At 45.1% G+C, this 17,393-nt stretch overlaps 1 protein-coding gene across 1 annotated transcript; it reads right to left on the reverse strand.

Moving 5' to 3' along the window:
* Positions 1-5,787: 5,787 nt before the first annotated feature.
* Positions 5,788-16,150, reverse strand: LRRC55 (leucine rich repeat containing 55). The gene is made up of 3 exons (XM_053398661.1): positions 15,753-16,150; positions 12,943-14,588; positions 5,788-7,002 (listed from the first exon to the last, which is right to left on the reverse strand). Exons 2-3 carry the CDS (start codon positions 13,610-13,612, stop codon positions 6,767-6,769), a joined length of 906 nt encoding a protein of 301 aa, XP_053254636.1. The 5' UTR covers positions 13,613-14,588; positions 15,753-16,150; the 3' UTR covers positions 5,788-6,766.
* Positions 16,151-17,393: the final 1,243 nt, after the last annotated feature.

The raw sequence follows: 17,393 nt of genomic DNA on the forward strand, positions 1-17,393 counted from the left end.
ATGGTGGTTGGCGATCAGTCCATCCATTATTTTAATCAGGCTGCCTGACTTGAAAATGTCCCAGAAATCTGACTGGAATTTGTTTGCTGGTTGAAATGTGTAAGCGTTCACTCTATGGCATCTTCATAGGGCTGCTATATGTTCAGATTTTCCCAGACATTACTGGGATTTCAAAGGTGGAATTGACATGGGGGGGGGGGATTTTCGAAAGGAGGTGCTTTATCCTGGATCTTAGGCAACCCTACTTCTTCATGGATAACATGAGAAAATGTGTGTGTGTGTTTGTGTGTGCGCTTTAAATGGAATTTCCTCTTTTAATCCATCAGCTGAGGATCAAATCGGCTGCTAAGATTGTACAACCTTTGCGCTACCAATATGAGCTGCACTGATTTTCTAGAATGTGGGGTGGGAGTATTCAAAGTGCAACACTGACAGGTGGGAGGATGTGTGTGATGAACCTTTAGTCAGTCTGTAGAATACCCATCCCACCCAATTTTCCCCTAGCAGGTCCCACCCTCCAGTGGATCAGTGTTGCATTGGTTAAAGAGGAGCAGTTTTTGAATAATGGGTGTGCATGTGTGCATGACAGAGAGAGAGGGAGGGAGGGGGAGAAAGAGGAGGGGGGAGAGATGGAGAGAACATATGAAAAGCCCTGCTGGATCAGACTAAAGTCCTATCTTGTCTAGCATTCTCATAGTGACCAACCATACTTCTCATAGCAGCCAACCAAATGCCTATGTGAAGCCCTCCAACAGGGGATGAGAGCCATAGCCTTCTCCTTCTCCAGATCTTCAGCAACTGGTATACTGCCTCTGACACTGGCTTTCATGACACTGATCAGTGGCTTTCATGAGAAAGTACGAATTAGTACTTCCTCCTACTGACCTATGGTTTGCTTTAAATGTCCCTGCATAGCCTATAGGAAATTGGCTCAGCTCACGCTGTAATTTTTAACATAGGGGTCTTACTACTTTGAGACTTTGGTGTGCGTGCGTGCACACACACACACACACACACACACACCTATGACTTTTGCTTCCAAACTTTCCAAGTTCTCATGCATGGCTTCTGTTCCTTTTCCACTTTCAGATCTTGGTGATCTTGAACCTCTTCCTGCCACAGGTTGTGCCCTTGCCAGATGCTTTGAATGTAAAGGGATGTTTGATCCTATCTCTCGGTTAACAGTGCTCTCTGAATCTCCAACAAAAAGAGGCAATACCAGGTTCATAGAGTTTGATGGAGGGGAAAGAAGTGCCCAGACCAATTTTGACCATACTTTCAGTTCCAAAACTGTCCTGTGAATGTAAATTTTTGGAATTGCACCAAATTCAAAATGTAATTGTGATAGTCAAAGCTTTCTTTCAGCCGGAGCTCACCAGAGCTCAGCTTTGGCACCTCTCAGGTGGGCGCCATTGCCATTCTAGCAGAACAAGGGAGAAGTTAATGGTGAGCTCCAGCACCTCTTTTTCTAAAAAAACCACAAAAACACTGGTGATAGTTAGATCCTGGGCTATGGAATCCTGGCTTGGCCATCATTCAAATAAGATTATTGATGACTGGACTATGCCCTCAGAGTTGCATAGCAAAATTTGAATATATATAATGATATGCAAATTTGATCTTAGTTTTAAATATTCAGTGAAGCCCTGTAAGTTCTCCACATATCTTCGTTCAACAGACAGCTCAGTTCTGCTTATCTCTGGAGAACAGATGCTGTTGGTTCACAAAGCTCCAAAGACTTAGCTCTGAAATTCCTTAAAACATATTACAAAGTTGCATAGAGCCTGACAGATCTAGCATCAGGGAGCACTATATTTATGGATGAGATGCTGCAATTCTGAAGTGGGCTGTTTTGCTTTTGGATTTTTTTTTATTTGACAGCTTTTTGGAGAAAAGAGAGAAGACAGCATGTGTTAGTAAGACACAGGGCTTGTCCACACTCCTGTTTCTCCTGGGCCTAGAAAGCACCCGAGCAAGCAGTTGTCCTGTGCTTTCGATGCTTGGATCCTTTCTAGGCAGTTTTGCTTTTACCCTACTGGTTTCCCCTAGAAAACCCACTCTTTAGCACCAATTTGAGGGAAGCCAGCCTTAAGAGATGCACCAGCAAAATGTGCTCAGCTTACAAGCAGAAGCATTTATGTCCCACTCAATTAGGATACGTAAATGCTCAGTTGCTGCTTTTTGCTGGATATCTAAAAAACACAAAATCATCTTGGAGTGATCCCTGTGTCTGAAGAAATATGCTGAATGCAAAGAGAGAAGGATAATACATGAAACTAGCTCAGAAGGCATGGCAAAGCTTATTTCTGCACTAATAGATTCCACCCCCCTTTTATCAGATCCAGACTTGACACAAAAGAGTACTCATAACTTTAATTTAGAAGCAGACCTGGGAAGTAGATTCCCAGCCTCTAGGATCAGGGTATCAAACTAGGTTTCTTTCCAGAAAATATATTCTCACACAGCTATGCCTACACCAGCAAAATGCTGCTGGTCAGCTCCACACTGATTACATAACTGCCCCGTGTGAGCTGAATTGCAAAAGGTTGTGAATTGATGTTGGTTCCTGCTCTATATCTGGGACATTTTGCTTGATGCAGATGGACATGAGGATCTGTGCTGAGACCAACATTTATTGCTCCGCACCTGACCCACTTTGAGTGACTATGCAATGGGACAGTAAATGTGGGAGGAGGCGTGACGTGAGCATGTTATGGACAATCATATGACCTCCTTCTCACTAGCTGAACTCACTAGCTGAACTACTGCTCAGGTTATCAAAATGCCCTTTTGGTCATTGCCAGCCCCTGACTTCCCCCAAACAAGTGCTGGATTATGATCTCTCTCTCTCTCTCTCTCTCTCTCTCTCTCTCTCTCTCTCTCTCTCTCTCCCCGGTATACCACATTGATCCTCTTTAAACAGGAACCAACTATGTCAATGCAATCAAAAACCAAGACGCAGCCTGAAAGGCATCCTGATGTATAAATGATGCTTGTTATTTTAATGAGTTTTGGAAAGATTGGACAAAAATCAAGTCAGTCTTGCTGGGATGAATGAGATCTACTGTTTTGCATTGCTGTGCAAAACTACAAGAAAGAGAGGAACCTACTTATCACAGGCCAGCAGACATTATTCTCAATATACATAATAGAAAAAAGAAGTACCAGATGCCATTCTATGTAGTAGTAGTTGTTGTTTTTAACTAGAGCAGACCTATGTTGCTTTTTTCTGTTGGAAAGATCTCCAAATAAATTTTTCACTAGGGTGGCATGAACTTTCAGTATGAAACTGAGAGCTGCCCTTAGCCATGGCTGTCTGTGGATGTTGTTCTATTTTCTGCAACTCTAGATTGAAAGCCCATTTTCTCAGTGTGGCCATCAGAGGGACAACCAAGCCAATACCCATAAAAAACTGCAGTGGGGCTGAGATCCTTAAGCGCACCTTGAAACAGTCCTCTGCAGTTCATGACAGCTAAATACAGGCAATTCACTACAGCGTATGGGAACAATAATGCAATTCTAGCTTGCAAATGAAGGCCTATCAGAATTTAGCCCTGAATAAACCAGTTTCCAGATCCTGAAAATCACATAAAGGCAAACATTTAGGGTCATTTGATATCACCCCCCCCATCACAGTGCTCCCCATCACTTGGTAGTGAGATCAGTGTGAAAATGTGATTTTTGTGAAGGGCATGTGACGATTTCTTAGGTTTCCCGAATCTATAACAGTGTCAGAGATAGTCCAACACGTTCTGATGTCTGAAGCTGAACACTGAAGTGCTTCCCTCGTGGTCGAATTGATCATCACCATCCATATAAATGATTGACAACTTGCTGCCTGACATCCTCTGCCTGATGCAGGTTGCCTCACCCTAAAGAATGAAAAGGTTGGCTGCGGTTGGTGAAAATACTCAACTCCAAGCTGATCTCACCATGGAGTGTTTGAGGGGGAAAGATCCTAGCATGGCACATGAAGAAATGATGGTTATGTGAGTGCACTCTGAAAAGATTAAGAACATTTTTACCTGCTGTCTTCCTGATTTGGGTGAGACTGGGTGAGAACAGTGGAAGTGCTCTGTCCTCCCACCCTCCTCTCTCCAATCCCCCCATCCCTGCAGCTTTCAGTGTCTTGTTTGGTCCTATTTCTATGCAAAACCTAAAAAAAGTACAAGTTTCAAAATACGTTAGCTATGCTCAGCGCACACAGAAATCTCTAAGAGATAGTTATAGGCTTTATAAGGTGGTTCCCCAGCAGGGAACATTGGCTGTGGTCTTATAGTTTAACATGCCAGCTAGGCATCTGAATCCGCATGTCCGGCTTTGTTGCTATGAGCCTTGGCACGGTGAGTCTGGATGGGAACAATGATGCGCAGTCATCGATGAAGGTCCTTGGCTGCATTCGTCTGGTCTTCAGACCAATTTATAGGAGGCGGATTTGCAGACTGAAGACTGTGTATGTAATGGTTGAAGTTGAGATGAATTCAATTTGAATCCCGCCCCTGACATAGGCTTCCTATGTGACCTGGGAAATGCATTGCCTCTTTTTATACTCCCATATGAATTTGCCCCTTTGCTCGCACCTTGGTGGCTTTGCAAGGATAATGGCAGATGAAAATGTTCTGGGGGATGCTGAATGCATGGAGACAGCAAAGGGCCGTGAGAATCAGATGGCTTTGGCCAGAGTCACCTTCCCTTCCAATGCAAACTTTCTTCCCTCCAGAATAGTTGGTTGTGATCAAGAGAAACAAGCAGTCTCCAGCAGAACTAAGCTTCACAAGTCCTTCCAAGCTCCCCCTCACTTGGACTGTGCCTTGCTGCTTTCAGCCCTGACTTGTAGCACCACCTGCTGCCCGAGCTTTGAGTGCAACAACAAAACAACAACTCTCAAACCAGGGACAAACAGGCTGCTATTTTAGGGTGGGATTCAATCACATACTGGCAAATTCAGGTTGCACAATTCTAGTCGACTGGATTCCCCCCCTCCCCCATAAGTGACAGGAAAGTGCACTGGTGCATGTAACATTTGCTTTGTTACAATGTTACAACGTTGTCTAACCTCCCTGCGAACAAATCAGAACGAATAAATTGCCAGCGGCATCTAATCTCCCTGCAGACAAATTAGGAAGGACAAATGTTCAAGAAACAAGTCTGGAAGCACCCTTAAAGTGCTCATTCCATCTGGGGTAATAGGAATCTGCAACCAGGAATGTTTGGCACCCTCGCCAAATTAGTCTAAAACAGTTCTGAAGAAAAACAAAGCTGCAGATACTAGGGAGGATTTGCAAACCATAATATATCATATCCCTACATGTTTCAAAAAACCAGGCAGCCCTTCACTCCTTGGGCAAGATCTTACCACGTTATCCCCATTAAAAACATCTTTCTCCAGAAAAGTTTTAGCATTGGCAGCTTTGGGTTTCCCCTTTGTAGCCTATATTTTTTCCATTCATGGTTAATTTCAAAGGGAGTCTGCCAATATCATTGGCTCCGGTCTATAGCCTCGGTCTAACCTCAGCCATGTACACTTCAGACCAACTTGGCTAGACTGTGCACTGTCTCCTCCCTTCTGAGCTAAACACTACTGGCAAGGGAACTTGTTTTAAGGTTTCCCCTCCTGTGATATAGTGATTCTCTGTGGGTCACCTATAGAGGGAGATTCTTCTCAGGGGAAGGACTCCACGAAAGGCCACCTAAACCAAAAGCCATATACAGCTAGCAAGGAGCCAGCCACAAAAGCATGAGACACTTGTATAAATCGTAGCACCATCTATGCTAAATAATTAGCAGTTGGACTGGAAAGTAGTTTTATCTGAGGTGGGTTCTCTGGCCCTCATATTTTTGGGGGTCTCCAAAATCTGCTTGGGGAGCTTGATGGCACTGCTGCAAATAAGAATAGATTGAGAGACTGGGCCACTGGGACTTGTTAAGAATGGTTTTAAAAACACAGTTCTTTCATGCTTGGGAAAGAATGTATGCAATGATGGGATGGGATGGTTTGAGAGACAGAGCGCTTCAGACCTCCAAAGAGGAAACCTTTGATTTTTCCAGGCCAGTCAGTGTGATGTGCATGTGCAAAAGTGTGTTTATGCTACAGCCGTGCATTCAAGGCATTGACTGAGAAAGGTGCAACAAGGCGTGAGAGATGAGGAAAGCAAAGGATGGTGAATGGTTTGAGTGTCTATCAATGTCTTTCGGTCATTTTCCAGGACATGGCTTGCTGGCTGTTTCCAGTGCGAAGAGGATTGTACAAGGCACACTTCAATCTCCCTACCCTGGCTGGCCCCATCCCCTGTACCTAGTAAGGGCTCAGTCACACTTACCTTTCACCCTGTACTTTCTAGGCATAGGTCTGCACTTTAGAGTGCCATGTCCAAGCACTCCCCCCCCCCCAAAATCTGCTCTTCAAGCAAAGGCTGGAGAACTCGGTTGGTTGGTTGCCTGAATTGGCAATACAGATTTTCCGCAGATTGCCATTTGCTCTGGTTCAGAGCGGGTTTTCAGTGGTGGGAGCACTTGGACACTGCTCTTTCAAGTGTGGATTGTGCCTAGAAGCACAGCATGCGAGGAAGTCTGAATGAGCCCTCAGAAAGATTGGTGAGCGGCAGTCTGCTGCTCTTGTACAGGGGTTGGTGGTTGGGGGGTAGGCCCAAGGAAATGGCACACCAGGGAAAAGACAAGTCACTTCACTTTCCCTGAACTTGATAGCCCTTGGCTCCCCCCTGGCAGTGGGTGGCGCAGGAGCAGCAGGAAGGAGCAGGCCGTGTGGCTACATCTCCTCATCCTCACTCGCCTTGCTCCAGCGGTGGCAGCAATTGGCAGTGATGCCCAGCAGGAAATTGGTGGCCACAGAAGCAATGGAGACGACAAAGCCCACAAAGGCAATGAAGAGATAGTCATCCAGTGTCAAGGTCAGGTGGCAGGCCTTGAAGCTCTCCTCCGTCAGTGAAAACAAAGGGGCTCCTTCCACTTCGGGTGGCTCCCGGCACTCCACCAACTCAGTATCTGCAACAAGAACCAAGAGGGTCATGCCAGCACCCACAAACACAGAGCAACACCCAGAGAAGAGAGCCATTTCTCCTCCTTTCCCAACCCATGCCTCTCTGGTCTCATCAGAAATTATAGGAAGCTGCCTACAGGAAGATAGGAAATTAGATCCTTGACCCATCTAGTTCCATGATGTCAAAACTGACAGGCAACAGTTCTCCAGGGTTTTGTGAGGCAGGGGACAATCATAGTCCTACGTGCAAAGAATGCAAAGCAGATGCTCTACCAATGGCTCTTCAGAACCAAGAGGCAGGTGGCAATAAATTCTCTAACGTTTTCGTGACAAGGTATGTTCTATGAACACCCAGACTTCTAGCTGTAATTAGGGATGCAGGAGGAATTCAGTGTGGAATTTCTGAAACAATAGGTAAATCAAAACACAGCTATCCCCAAGGTCGGTTGGGAGATTATGCACAATGAGAGTAACAACAACAACAGCCAGAAATTGTGCAAAATTCAGTCAATATATGCACACTCTCCAAGACCTACAGGAGATTATGTACATTGACCAGGAAATGTGTACAACTATCCATTCATGGAGAGATTAAATGCACATTTTCTATGAGGTCTGGTAAATGTGCACAATGAGTGGTTGTTATGCACAGTAACCTCTCAATTCACATTACCCCCTGACATATACAAACAGCTACTTTAGTCTCTTTTTAATACCCCAGTTTCAGTGTTGTTTGCTATTCCACCCCATATGTGTGCAAGTGCCTCTTCCTCTCTACCCCTGAAGATACTCCCAGCCCCCCCTTATTACAGATGCTTATTATTATTATTAACTGGTATTCAGAAGCATCATTGCCCCTGACAGGGGAAGTAGAACATAACTATTAGGGATTGTATCACACACCAGATTAAATTAGGTAGATGCTTTCAAGAAATAACAACAACTGGGCTCATCTTAACCATTCTTCAATTTTCTTTCTTCTACCCCATCACCAGTCTATGATCTCTACCCACATCTCATTCTAATTTGTAACACAGACTATAAGACAGCCTTCTGCATCTTAGTGACCTCTGTTCTGGTTGAGGATGCTAGGAAACCATAATCCAAAACTTTCAGAGAGCACCAGGTTGGAGAAAGCTGCTGCAAGAAAACCAATTTACACCTGCAGTAGAATCACGCCGTGAAGCTTTTTTTCCATGGCTTATAACATGCCAGACGGGAGAGGTGTGTGTGTCTCATTTCTGAATGCCCCCCATCAGGAAAAAGCAAAACCAAACCAAAATCCTCCTTGCTCATAGACAACTAGAATGCTAGGGAGAAGGACTGCACACTGATATTCTCCCTGATATACAATGTTTCTTTGATCAGGGAGACTACGACTGGATCTACACTGATCTAAAAAAACACTAGGAAAAAATGTTATATAGCTCTCAATGCAATTTTCCATTGACTGCTGTACCGCGCCGCCTGGTGTCACATTTTATAACACATTTATAACATTATAACTCACCAGCGTAGATTAGTCCTACATGTGTATATCTGGTAGGGAGTAGGGCTGGGCGATATCTGGTTTTCAGCAGCTAAATACAGCCGTTCCTTGAAAGTTAAACAGAATCCGTTCCGGAAGTCCATTTGACTTCCAAAATGTTTGGAAACCAAAGCATGGCTTCTGATTGGCTGCAGGAAGCTCCTGCAGCCAATCAGAAGCCATGGAAGCCCTGTCGGACATTCGGCTTCCTAAAGAACATTCAAAAACTGGAACACTCACTTCTGAGTTTCCATCGTCCGGGGTCCCAATTTGTTAGGGAGCCAAGGCGTTTGAGATCCAAGGTATGACTGTACTGAAATATAATGATATATCATAATGTCTGGAATGTTTCCCAGCTGCTTCTTCCTCCCCACCTTAGGGAAACCGAGATATATTGCCCAGCTCTACTGAGCAAGCCTCCATACCACTCTGGCTCAGGAGAGTCAGAGGGGCAGAGAGGCTTCACTGAACTGCTCAGCTGGGGGACAGGAAGTCTCCCACCCCCCAATACCACTCCGGCTCACACTAGCTGAAGTGGTGTGGGGCTTCCTCAAAGGTGCAGATAGGTGCAGCTCAAGAAGGTACTTTGTCAGAACTTTCTCAGGCTCCATCTGTCTGCCTGCGCCTTTGCTGTCTGCAGGCAATTTGTCAATCCTTGAAAAAGCCAACTGACGTTTGCTCTGATTCAGCAGTAAAGAGTCAGTTTGGACTAGCGGAACCGAGTTTTGCAGAGGGTAACCACTACCTGAATGTTAAGCACTAATGAAAACTCACTGGGAAGTTTAGACTTGCCATCTTAAGAAACTATAAGAAGGTGCACAAGACAGATAATCTTCCTCCCTGCTTATGTTTGCTAAGAAGACATCACTACAAATAAATTGGATGAGGGCACCAAATCAGAAAACCAACAGCCACCCCGTGCATCACTGCCAAAGCTGGAGATGGATGGCATCCTTCTCCGTCATTGTCTGCTATACATCAATCACAGAGATGGCTGGGAAATGTAAATAGAATTGATGCTCCAAGGAGATGAGAATGATTGCTAAAGCAGGACTGCCTTCTTCTGGCTCCGCAAGGGCAGGATTTCCTGTCTCCAGGTCCCCTCGCTTGCAGCTCGTGAGATAAGCAAGAAGGTCAGGAAAGGACTAATGTCAGGGAGGGGAGAAAAAAATCAATAGAGAGTGGGAGAGGATGCTGATTTATGATTCCCAATGCGAGCTGGGGATCTGTCACTACAAGGACGCAGGGAGAGCAGAGCAGTGTGACGACACGTCACAAGGGCAGCTTGTACAGCACATCTCATTCCCATCTAGCTCTGACAAAATCTCGGCTTTAATGAGCAGAAAGCCTCGGTGTGCTTCTGAAAGGCCATTTGCAGCATGGTGGCAGTCACTAGGCAGCTCCACACATGGTGGCATCATTGTGTGGAAATCTGGTTTTCAGTGGCCTTCAATTATATGGTGAAGTGAGCATTGCCACTGCCAGCCTCCAGGTACCAAAGGGCTCATTCATCTGTCTCCTTGCTCCTTAAAAACTCTCTGTGCAATGGATCTAACCAGGGTGGATTTGATTTAAATCAAATCAATTTAAATCACGATTTAAATCATGATTTAAATCACGAGTCAGTAAGACTTGATTTAAATCATTTTTTTTTACAGAAAGACTCATTCTTGCTGGTATAATCTTAATATTTACAACCAGATGAAGGTTTCATTTTTGGAATAATGATTTTTCAGAGTAGTTTTTACAGTTATATCAAAAATTCCTGATTTGGTTATACTCTTAGAAATACACAGACCAATAATTATGAAATTATTGTGAGGTTTAATAAGTTAACTGTTTATATTTGGACAACTTTTCTGCTGTACTTTATCAGAAGGAGAATAATAATCATTTCCTTAATAACAACTTAAACAATTTATTTAGCTAAAACAATAACATTATAGCATGTGCATCCATGTTTGTTAAGTGATGTGATTAAACGTTGTTTTTTAAAGGCTTAGACTGAGTAGAAAACTATCTTCAGAAAGATTTTTCCTCCCAAAAGCATTTTATTTTAAAAATCAAATTTTAAAAAAAGAAATAAATCCAATTTAAATTAAAAAAAAAATCCGATTTAAATTTAGAAAAACCTGATTTTTAAAAAATTTCTGATTTTTATCCACCCTGGATCTAACCTCACAGAGGGCCAGTCGGCTGTTGCCTCTAGCCACATGGGGAGGTGATCCTCACTGTGCTCTTGGAAATCAGTGGATGTGAAGAGTCGGGTTGTGTGTGATGAGGTTCAGGCCTTTTTGTGTGTGCAGTTAGAGCTGCCACAGGACTTTTTAGCAGCCGCCATGCTGCACCTGCTTCTTTGCCCCACCTTTGTCCCATAAATAATAAAAAAGTGAGGCAGATGTGTGTGGATAAACTAGGCCCCAAACTATTAACATTAACAGAAGGAGATGGCAATGGGAACTGGCTGAGGCAGAGCTTCCCGGCATTTTCTGCCTGCCTCTACTCCATCTGGCGATGCCATTAGGTGTCGTGGGAGACTCCCCTGAGTAACTACCCCAAACCCCAGGACTCTGCATGTATGCAAGGTCCAGGGGGGCTCTTTTCCAGCTTCCATGTCCCAAAGTCCTGAGCGGCAAAACTAGGGAATCCCTTGTCCCCTCAGAGTGCTGACCAGTGACTATGTTTATAATCCACACTTACACTGTCCTGACCCTGTGACAGTACTTTGATGCCACTTGTTAGAAAGCTATCACCCAGACAGTCAGAAAAGAGTAGGAGAAAGAAAAACCCTGCTTCCTTCAGTCAAGGCTTATCCACACTTCCTCTTGCTCTTCCCATGGTGCTCTTTAATGCTCAGTTGGAGCAAAGGGGTTTTCCATGGACTGTTGCTTGTTCTGATTTAAAGCCAAAGAGCAGGTTTTCCCTGGGAAAGGAGAGGGGCAAGGGGGAAACTGCCCAGACCTATGCCTAGAAAGGGTGGTTCTAGTGGAAAATCACTTGGACTCAAGCTTTCTAGGCATGGGACGAGCCGAAGTGTGAACAAGCCTTGTTTGTTTCAGAGGCAATTTCTGCTCAGCTCTGAAGTGGCCAGATGTTCTTACCCTGACTCATATTCGAGGAGAAGGAGAGCACCTCCCTCCTCTGCCTAATAGTTCTAGTAGAGCAATTCTGATTAGTAACTTTAACAGGCCATTTGGTAGAGAATAGTGACCTGTTTAGTTAACCAAGTACAATCTGGAATAAAAATTGTAGCGATGTCTGCTGGCGATGCGACACTGGAAAAGGTACTATGATACATATATGGTGGAATTGTTTAAACATCAAACAATTTTGGGAAATAGTATATAACGAAATGAAAAAAATGTTCAGATATTCATTTAGGAAAACACCAAAAGGTTTTTTTATTGGGAATAGTACCAGGAAGCCTAAAGGAAGAAGACAAGACCTTATATTTATACGCAACAGTAGCCACAAGGCTATTGATTGCAAAAAATTGGAAAAGTGGTACTGTACCAACAAAGATAGAGTGGCTTGCCAAATTATTGGATAACCACAATATATCCAAAACAATGGGAGAAATTGGAAGGATCTCAAAAGAGAAGGCAGACAGGGACTGGAAGGTGTTTAAAAGATACTTGCAAAACTATATTGAAAAATCAGAACTCCTATTAGAATAAACAAGTTTCGTTTCAAATATTGGAATACTAAATAAGATGGATAACAATGTGTAATAGAAAAAGAAGTATGAAATTAGGTTAAAGGTGTGTGAAAGAAAGTAATAGAAGTGGAAAGAAATTGCAATTGAGTAGATTGGAAGTCTAACACAAAGGGTGAGGGGTGGTGGATGGTGATGGGAATTATCTGTGGGATTGAGTGTAGGTATGTTGTAGCTATGTAGGTATGTTGTATGCAATGTATGTTTGTATGTGTATTAATGTTGAATTATTTTAACAATAAAAATTTTTAATTTTTTTTTAAATCTGTCCTTTATTTGAATTTCTGTATAGCAGTTTTTGTGAACTGCAACTACAGATGCAGCAAAGTACCAAAATCTAATGAATTCACACACACAAATGCTGCATGGTTGGGGAAACTTACAACTGTCTCTAAACTTTTTTTTTTGCATTGTGTGGTTTATAATTCCTAGGAAACTGTGTAAAACAGACTGTTTCCTAGCATAGCAGGTCTAAATCAGGTAGGGAAATGCAGAATGCCTTACTCAAGGCACAGGATTCAAATCCCATGATCCAAAAATGCCCTTCTTAGCTGCTCTGAGAGAACTGCTGCTTTTATTTCAGCCGAGACAGAGACCCAACATTTTACCCAGAAGTTCACTATGTGTTGTGTAATAGGGAACAGAATGACAGAAATCCCCAAGGTGAAGCTAACAACTGGACTGCCGTGTAATTTCACCTACCTGACATGCACCGCTGGATCCTATTTCTCAACCACTTCAGCAGTGGCTCCATGGTGCAACCACACACCCAGGGATTGCCTCCAATCTGAAGAGTCACCAGGCCCGTGAGACCCTCCAGGACTTCAAGGCTGAGGAAAGACAGGCCCCCATAGCTGAGATCAAGGTCACGCAGTTGGACCAAGCCTCGGAAAGCCTGGGGGTGCACCTTCCTCAGCCAGGGATTGTGGCTCAAGTCAATATGCGCCAGGTTGTAGGCCTCTTGGAACATGTCAGCCACCACGTGAGTCAAGTTGTTGTAGCTCAAGTCCAAGTGGGAGAGGCGCTTGGATGCCAAAAAGAGTCCAGCGGGCAACTCAACCAGGGAGTTGTTCCGCAAGTCCAACACCCTCAGCTCAGAATAGCAGGTCAGGTATCCGGGAGGAATGGTAGCGATGCGGTTGTGAGCCAGGCTCAGGTTCCTGGTGTCCAACGGAAGGTCTGGCGGCACCGAAAAGAGCCGAAGCCCACTGCAATCCACAACCTGGCTGCGGCATGTGCACAGGACCGGGCAGCCGGTGACGGCACTGGCAAAGACCACCACCACTGCCACAAGGAAAGGGCTCAGTATCATGGCAGGGCAGCAGTGGGGTGCAAGCTGCTCTCCTCCCAGCTGGACACAGTGGGCGTTCATTTTGGCAAGCTAGAGGCTACATGGCAGAGGGAAGGCCAATCAGGATGGGGAGAGCAGTGGGCAGGGATGCAGCCCAGCAAATGGGAGCCACCAATACAGAAAGCCTGCTACATTCTGACTGGGAGGAAGGGAGGACATTGGACCCCTATTTGTCCTGCTCTTGAGGCACCTATGGGAGAACAATGTGCCAAAAAAGGGCTGTAAATGGGCCAGAAGCAGATGATTTCTGGTAGTTTTATTTAGCTGCCAAAAAAACTTTTTACTGTAAGAGGATGAAGAAGAGGAAAGAAATACATTTACCTGCATACATGCACATGTGACTACCTTGGTCTATGGAGATAATCTGTGTAAATAAAGCTGGTGGTTTTTACCCATGTTTGTTGAGCATTACATATCTTGAGCTTGAATTAAGAGACGATGTGTTCCTTTTTTTTTTACCTTGAGTTTGCTGGAGACATAGGCCTCTCAGAGAAGTTTTCTGTCACTCCAGAAAAAATATATAATCAGGCCCATAAATGTTGTTTCCAGTGACTCCACTTGTCGAGCATTGAAATGGTCTTCTTCTGGAGTCACTGAGGTGTCTTTTAACAGGAGCATTTATAAACAAAATGTGACTTTTGCAGGGTTCAATGGCTCCCCTTGCTTAATTTCCCATGTGCTGCTGTCCTGGTGTAGGCGGGGCCCTCTAGGAAAGGTGAGGAGGAACAATGGCTGGATACAAGCCACTTAGGAGTCTGTGGTTTCTCTTCTCTGGAAAGAAGGTTGGCCGTCATCGCTCAGTTTGGAACTACCAAAGAGCCACAGAATCCCATAGCTGCACGGATTCATGGTGTCTCTGACTTTGAAGTGCTGATGTGGAAGCCATGTGTGACAATGGCTACAGGATCCCAAAGGCCAAGGGCAAGAGGTTGTGATGCTGTCCTTTAAGCCTGGTCTTCTTTCTCAGCAGGTGTCAACAAGACTCTGACTGTGCAACCTGCCAATGAAAACGCAATGAGGATCAAAGGCACAGCAACCATGGTATTGATCAGCTTGCATGCTTCCCCCTGATGCTGCTAGAACCACAGTTCCCCAGCCCTTTCATATACTTCTTGTGGTTGCCTTCACTACAGTTCATCTCTTCCTTCACCTCGCTTTACAGTATCAGCCACCATGCATTTTTCACAAGTCGCAACAGCAGCCCCTCATTTCTGATCTGACATATTTCTGGGGACTCCACACAGCTTCCTCCTCTGTGTGTTTCTGATGTTGCAGTCATAGACTTTTGTGCAGAGAAGAAAAGCGGTGGGGGAGAGCTTTGGCATGGCTCATTTGGCAAAGGAGTACCTTCATGTAAAAAAAAAATATATGCCAAAGCGATCAGATTAAAATGCTAGATTCAACTTTGGGGAAGTCCTTACAAATCTCATCTCTGCAACTAACTCCTACTTTTGCTCTCCCCTGGGTTTCACACAAACTGGTCATTGTCCCTCGGTCAAGATGACCCACATTCTTTTTTCCTAGTCCAGGCTCAGCTGCGGGGCACCACCCTTTCATCCACAGAGGTCTACTGAGAGGCAACTCATAGCTCCTTCCTCCACCATTAGCTGCGGAGGAGCTTTGGGCCTCCACACAAACACACCACTTGAATTTTATTCTGTTGGGAGAACTAGGCCTGCATTTCAGATTTCCCTGCATCCCTCACCATCCCTCTCCTTCATCCCTGAGTCTCTGCACATGACTTCCTAGAGGCTCTTCCCTAACTTGGACCACACTTCCATTCTTGCCTCTCTCTTCCCACATCCCTCTCCTTCCAAAGCTTTCTTCCTTCTCCACTGCCATTCTCCCCTCTCTCCGTCTCTGTTTTCTGTTGTCTCCTCCTCCTCCAGCAAGAACGACCTGGATGCCCTGCAGAGCTCACATCCTATTTGCCCTCTCCCCTTGCCCCTTGCCATGTCCTCTTTCCACCCATCGCCTCTTCTCCATGACACCCCATTGTCAAATGCACCCTTCATCCTCACCCGCTGGACACACCCTGCTCACACAAGGCAGGGAGTACCCAAGCCTTAGTTTTCCCACAGACGCACAGCACACAGGCACCCCCTCTTCATTTCTCCCCCGTCACATCATCAATTTTATTTTGTTCAAAGAAGACACTTACTCTGAGCAGAGGGTGGCTGTTTTTTGCTTGGAGCTCAGCTCAGCTACGGACTCCTGTGCTGGTTCCTTCCCATTCAACTGTGCTTCTTGCTTCCTTTCATCCTTCCTTTCATCTGCACCTCTAAAAGACAGAGATTCTGACAGTCTTCTCATTGAATTGCAGCTACTGTTGCGCTCCCTCTCTCTCTCTCTCTGATTTCAGCCAGGTCTTTCCCCACCTCCTCTTCCCTCCTTCTCCGTCTCCCGACACCCCCCTCTTTTTCCCCCTTGAGGGCCAGGTACTGACGTTTCACTGTCTCTTAGCAACTGCCTCCTCATCTCTGAGCAACAGGAGAGCTGGCTGCAGACCCCACTGAGCTGATGGGGGTGGGGGGAGAGAAGAAGAAGAAGAAGGATGAAACAACAGAGGATGGAATAAAAAGCGCACCCACGAAATCCCAGAGATGGGGGGGGGGCACGTATCCTGGAGGGAGTGGGAAAGCAGAATCAGGCAGACGGGGGCGGCTGGAGATCTAGGAGACAGACAGGGGCAGAAAACGAGGAGGCAAACAGGGACACACAGAGACACGGAAATTGAGAGCGGGGGAAAAGACTGGGAATAAACAAGATATGCCAGGGAAGCAGCTTCTCATTGCTGACTCGGATTCTTAGACTGTGAACACACTGTACATTTAAAGAACATTCCCCCCTCAAAGGATCTTGGGAACTCTCACAGAGCTATAATTCCAAGCACCCATAGGAAACTACAGTTCCCATAATTCTTTGGAGTGGGTGGGGGACTGAGCTGAGTGTCTACAGAAAGGGGGGCATAAATCTAAGGTCAGAAGGCAATTCCTTGCCTCTTCCTACAGATGATGGCTTTTAAGTTGGAGACCAACTCTTCTCTTTGCCAATAACCTTGAGGCACCAGGCATCCTGCCCAGAAGCCATATTGGCTTTCCCTTTGTGGCCTGTGGCCACTTCACAGAGCTTTTCATTAGTTATTTAACACTCTCCACATGTGTGTGTGGAGTTATTTTCCCTCCTTTCCCTGTGGGGGTTTGGCACCTATTAGGGGGACGTTTCATGTCTGTTTTCCCCATTGCCTCTTGCTGGCATCTGGTGGGAAGACAGATGGTGTAAAAACCCCAGGAGAGAGGTTGCTCTTTTCCTTTTCTGCATGGAGCTCTCCCTTGGGTAGATATTAATTGGTTTTATTTCAAGATCCCAATAGGCTCCAAAGGGACCTCCCACCTGAAACGGACTTCACAAATGCAGATCTATCCTTTGCCAGCTAAACTTCACAAAGGCACAGCGGTGGGTAAATATTGCCTCATTTCCTTCCTCAGAAGCACAGCATTTCTGCCTGTGCTACTTTAGAAACCTCACCAGGTATGACTCAGGAGAACAAAGCCTGCCAAATGTCAGAGAGCAGTCTTTCCCAACCTGGTGCCCTCCAGATGTCATTAGACTACAATTCCCATCTTCCCTGTTATGTACTGAGTTGAATAGGATCCAAACCGCAGCAGTCTGATTGGTCCTAGAACAATAGGATCCAAAAGGCAGCAGTCTGATTGGTCCTAGAACAATAGGATTCAGAATGCAGCAGTCTGATTGGTCCTAGAACAATGCAGCAGTATGATTGGTTGGCAGGAACCACCCA

The sequence above is a fragment of the Podarcis raffonei genome, chromosome 1 (assembly GCF_027172205.1).
Source record: "Podarcis raffonei isolate rPodRaf1 chromosome 1, rPodRaf1.pri, whole genome shotgun sequence".
Lineage (NCBI taxonomy): Eukaryota > Metazoa > Chordata > Lepidosauria > Squamata > Lacertidae > Podarcis > Podarcis raffonei.